This window comes from Alexandromys fortis, unplaced genomic scaffold, assembly GCF_014885135.2.
Source record: "Alexandromys fortis isolate MF-2015 unplaced genomic scaffold, M_Fortis_MF-2015_v1.1 scaffold_187, whole genome shotgun sequence".
In the NCBI taxonomy this organism is placed as follows: domain Eukaryota; kingdom Metazoa; phylum Chordata; class Mammalia; order Rodentia; family Cricetidae; genus Alexandromys; species Alexandromys fortis.
Genome location: NW_026068088.1, coordinates 2,129,701 through 2,134,811, shown reverse-complemented (window position 1 = coordinate 2,134,811; position 5,111 = coordinate 2,129,701). Strand labels below are relative to the sequence as shown.

Below are 5,111 nucleotides of genomic sequence, written 5' to 3'. Positions count from 1 at the left end.
CTCCTGGTGAAAGACTGGGTAGGAGAGCCAGTAAGGCTGGTCTGTTCAGATTCTTGTCTGTCTGTGAGGCAGTCCATCTCTGTGGTCCTGGGCAGAACCCCTCCTAGAATGGAAGTTTTATGACCTACTACAAGGCAGGACAAGCTAAACTACTTTTTATTCAGGGTCAGCTCCTACACAAAACGGCAGGGGAGGATTCAAACAAGAGTTCTAGGTTTTATGGCTGTCTTCAGTGGAAGGTGTAGGGTTCTATGACTTGCCTTAGGACAGAATGATTTTTCTTGGTGAGTAGAGATAGAACCTAGTACCTTGAACAAGCTAGGCAAAGAGTTCTACCACAGAGCTATATCCCCAACCTTAATGTGTCATTTTCTGAGTCTGAAAATCAGCAAAATTTACAAGAGCAAGTCATTTAAAAATGGCAGATGATGCCAGGCTGTGGGTGCACTTGGGAGGCAGAGGCAGGCGGATCTCAGTGAGTTCAAGGCCAGTCTGGTCTACAGAGTGAGTTCTAGGACAGGAACCAAAACTACACAGAGAAACCCTGTCTCCAAATACCCCCTCAAAAAAAAAAAAAGAAGAAAAAAGAAAAAGAAAAAGACCAGCAGATGTTATCATGGGCATGGTGACACAGGCTTATGATCCCAGAATTTGAGATTCAAAAGGATCATGAGTTCAAGGTCAAGAGTGTATGGGGAGCTCATGGAAAACATGAGCTACTTAATAGCAACACTCTGTCTGCAATGAAAATCGATCAATCATCGGAACTCTATTTAGTTGAGCATCGTGATGGTTAATGCTATCAACTTTGTGGGATTTAGTTAGGATGCCCTTGGAAACAAACCTCCAGCACATCACTGAAGAAAGTTTAGATTGGGCCAGTTGAGATAGGAAAAACCCATCCTAAATACGTGGGACACCATGCCATCCATGGTCCTAGACTAAATAAAAGAAGAAATGGACTGAGTAACAGCATTCACCCTTCTCTGCTTCCCAGCTTCAGACACGGGAGACCAGTTGGCTCATGCCTACCACTGTGCCTTCCCCGCCATGATGCTGGAATCATGAGCCGGAATATGAGAAAAGTAACTTAACATAGAATAAGCTCTTACATTTTTACAATTGTAGGCACCTTTACTGAAGCAGTAAAAATTTACTGTGTCTCTGAACTCATACATGAAATTTAGGAAGTTCAAATTGTTGCTGAAGTCCTGGCTTCTCACGTCTTGAAGGCCAATGATTAGGAGATGAGAGATAGTGGGGAGGAGCCCAGGGTTTGCCCAAGGAGAGGTGCTTGGGGAGATGGAGCTGGGGGGTTGTCATCCACAAAGCTCAATCTCAGGCCACTTATGGGGTACAAAGGGATTGTATGGGGAGGAAAAGCAAGAGCAGGTTAAGAAGGTTGTGACATTCAGGGAACACAGCTTTGCTTCCCTTCTCCAAAACATCAAGATATCTCAAAAGTCAGTGGCCTCTCAAGCCAAATTCCCTTTACTTTTTAGACAGTGTATTTCTTTTCACCCTCACAGACATCTACAGGCTGTGTCAGATGATGCACAGGATTAAGTAAAAAAAAAGCATTCGGTTCTAATGCTATACAAAGATTCCAGACACTCTGGGTTCTGTAAAGCTAAAGAAAGGTGCTTTGTCAGTTAGCATTTTTGTGTTTGTTTGTTTGTTTGTTTGTTTTAGACAGAGTCTCATATATTCAGGCTGGCCTGAATGCCTAATAACTTATCAGTCAATATCCCAACCATTTAAAAGGCAGGGTTTCTCTTTAGACTTACTGGCATCAAGAGGGAAGTGCTAGGCATAACAGGAAATAGGGCACAGCAAGGGGGCAGAAGGCTTGCTGCCCACCTATCTCTGGCCACTGAGGTGATTCCACCAGCGAGAAAATTGGCAGACATGTTCAGTTCTGGGTGACAGAGATAGAGATGTCTGTTAGTTCATTGGGGTCTTCTGTATTTTAAACATTTATAGAAATTAGGATAAAAGTGAAACACACATATCTAAAACAACCAAAATCCTCTTACCAAAGGGCTGCACATTGAAACTGTGAGGTAGCATGTTATCACAGTTAGAGAGAAGAAACAGAAGAAAAGGCCACTAAAGGAACTTGGTTAATTTGTCTGCATATCAACATGGAAAGACTTAAAAAATAGTAAGCAGAAAAAGAGCATAGGGGCTGGAGAGACGGCTCAGCAGTTTATAACATGTAGAGGACCAAAGTTCAATTCCCAGAACCCATGTCAGGCAGCTCACAACTATCTGTAACTACACACACACACACACACACACACACACACACAAATAAATAAATAAATAAAAAGAAAGAAACAATAGTATAACATAAAATATGTGTTTATCGCCGGACCGTGGTGGCGCATGCCTTTAATCCCAGCACTCGGGAGGCATAGGCAGGAGGATCTTTTTGAGTTTGAGGCCAGCCTGGTCTACAAGAGCTAGTTCCAGGACAGGCTCCAAAGCTACAGAGAATATCATGCAATTTAATAAAAGTTGAAATGTAAAACTTGGCTACAAATTATTAAAATAGACTACAATGTTAACAAACTCATGGGGTTACTCTGCGGACGACACGGTTGGGGTGGGTACCTCCATAGATGATACACACTTTTAGTCTCAGCACTCAGGAGAAGCCAGACCTCAAGTCCAGACTGGGTTACATAAAAAATTCTAGGCCAGCTTGAAAGAAAGAAAGAAAGAAAGAAAGAAAGAAAGAAAGAAAGAAAGAAAGAAAGAAAGAAAGAAAGAAAGAAAGAAAGAAAGAGGAAAGGAAGAAAGGAAGGGAGGGAGGGAGGGAGGCAGGGAGGGAGGGAGGGAGGAGGAAAGAAAGAAAAGACATGAAGCAAATAACGCAAAAAGCTTAGTCTGAATGACAAAAATCTAGCTATCTTGCCCTGGGGACATAGCTCATCTGGAAGATGACAAAGTTGGCATCCAAAAAGCCCTGGATTTAATCTCCAGCACCACGTAAACTGGGTATGATACATGCCTGTAATCCCAGCACTCTGCAGGTAGAGGCAAGAGAACTAGAAGTTCAAGATTCATAGTGATTTCAAAGCCAGCCCTGGATACATGAAATCCCTTCTTAAAACCAAACAAACAAGAGACTCAATAGCAGAAGAAAAAGAAATAAAGATTATTTTCTATTTATTTTTTGCGTTTGGGGCTACGCATTTTAGAAACTAAAAGTTCTCCAGATAGACTTTTTTGTTGTCTTTATAAAGCTGAGTGAATTCTAAGCAACCGGACATGACATTTTTAAGTATTCTCTTCAAAGACCTCTTCGAGCTTTAAACATATTTGGCAACTCTGGTTACCCATGTTACTCCTCATATGGCACAACAGGATGAAAAAAAATTGGCACAGAGAGCAGGGAGGAACCCATACTAACCAGGCCTGAATTCTGGGCACACCCACTTATTCACTCCCCCCACCTCATCGTTGCCCCCCACCCCCAGCTCTACTCAGGCAGAAGACTTGCCTGAGGCCACACTCATTTCCCAGTCCCTCCACTGGTGTGGAAGCGAACACCTTTTATAGGAGGAGTTTACCAACTCCTTTTAAACCCTGAGTCTCAGTGCTGGAGATCATTTCCTCTCAGCCTCCTGCCCAGCCAAGAAGCCACTCAGAATGATCCCAGGAGGCTTGACAGAGGCCAAACCAGCCACGCCAGAAATCCAGGAGATTACTGATAAGGTGAGTCGGGGCAATTTCAGGAAAAAGTTTGATCCCCAATTAAGCTTTTATCATTGGGTTTGTAATTTGTCCTTGTGTTTAAGAGTGTGGGAAATTACAGAAACCAGAAATGTGTGCATTTTATTCAGACTTTTGTGCAGCTAAAGGTGGAACGTTCAGCCTTTTCAGAGAAATGTCAACATTTTCCAAGCAAAAGTGGCCAGGTCACACTGTTTACCTCAGCCTCAGTTTCCCCATTTGCTGAAGGGGAATTTGTAAAATGGTCTCTAAACCCTTACATCACAAGTGTGATTCCAGGAGCTCAGATGCACTTGCTCATGGGGTTTTCCAGTCTCACTAACTGAAGCCAATCTGTGTGAGCACCTAAGGCTGCTAAAGACTCCTGAGCTTATTCCCAGGATGCTGTGCGCAGCACACCAGCAGTCAAAACAGAACTCAATGTTTATAGGCAGTTAATACGTCTTGCTTAAGTCTCATCTATATAAAAAAATGTGTTGCGTGATTTATAAAAAAAGAAATACATGCAAACTCTGGGTGTAGGTTTGTAATCTGTTGTCGCCTTCTCTTCTTGCATCATTTTGTTTTTCCTCCCTGAAACATCATCCCAGCAGGCAAGATCAGTTTGTTGTTTGTTTGCCTGTTTGAGACTGGGTCTTGCTGTATCCTGGCTGGACTATCCCTTAGTAACCCAGGCTAGCCTCAAACTCAGCACTTCTGCCTCAGCTTCCTCAGTGCTAGGATTTGAGGCACACATCACGATGGTGGGCATCACTGGCTTTTATGTGAGCAAAAAAGATAGGAGCTTTCATGTTTAGGACACTGCACATTCTGGAGGAGGTCACCAGCCTAAAATTCAGGAGCTAAATATTTAAGGTTTATAAACCCATAGGTTTATTTCAATTAATACCTTGGAGCATTTTATTTCTGAAGAAGACAACACTAAATCTGTGCACCTTTGTTAGAATCCTCGCATGCAGTCGGTGTTCTCAAACTTGAACATGCACGTGAGTCACTTGTGGCTCTCGACAGAGTGCAGATCTGACTGGAGAGGGCTGGACGGGCCTGCATGTCCACATTTCTTCCAGGCCCTCAGGATCCGCGGTTACTCCTACCTACTACTTCACTTTCCGGTAGGACCAGATAGCTGACATCCGAGGAGGCTGGTGAGAGATGAGACTTCAAAATAGGGTACCAAGGAAAGGCCCTCCATTTCGTTCGTAGGAAGGAAGAGATAAGAGGACTAATTAAAATAATGCACACAAAAATTGTTTCAAGAACAAGATCACCAATGAGACATCGTTGCTGTTTATGTCGCCTGAAAAAAATCCCCTAACCTGAAAAATCCCCCTGAGATGTTCCAGGAACCAGAGCTCGTGGGGGGGGGGGGG

At 43.3% G+C, this 5,111-nt stretch overlaps 1 protein-coding gene across 1 annotated transcript in view; it reads left to right on the top strand.

Annotated features, from left to right (window-relative positions):
• The first annotated feature begins 3,602 nt into the window (after positions 1-3,602).
• Csta (cystatin A) overlaps positions 3,603-5,111 on the top strand; it is an 11,508-nt gene continuing 9,999 nt past the window's right edge. Inside the window, exon 1 of the mRNA XM_050122383.1 lies at positions 3,603-3,723. Coding sequence (XP_049978340.1) covers positions 3,658-3,723 — 66 coding nt within the window. The 5' untranslated portion in view covers positions 3,603-3,657. The remainder of the gene's footprint in view (positions 3,724-5,111) is intronic.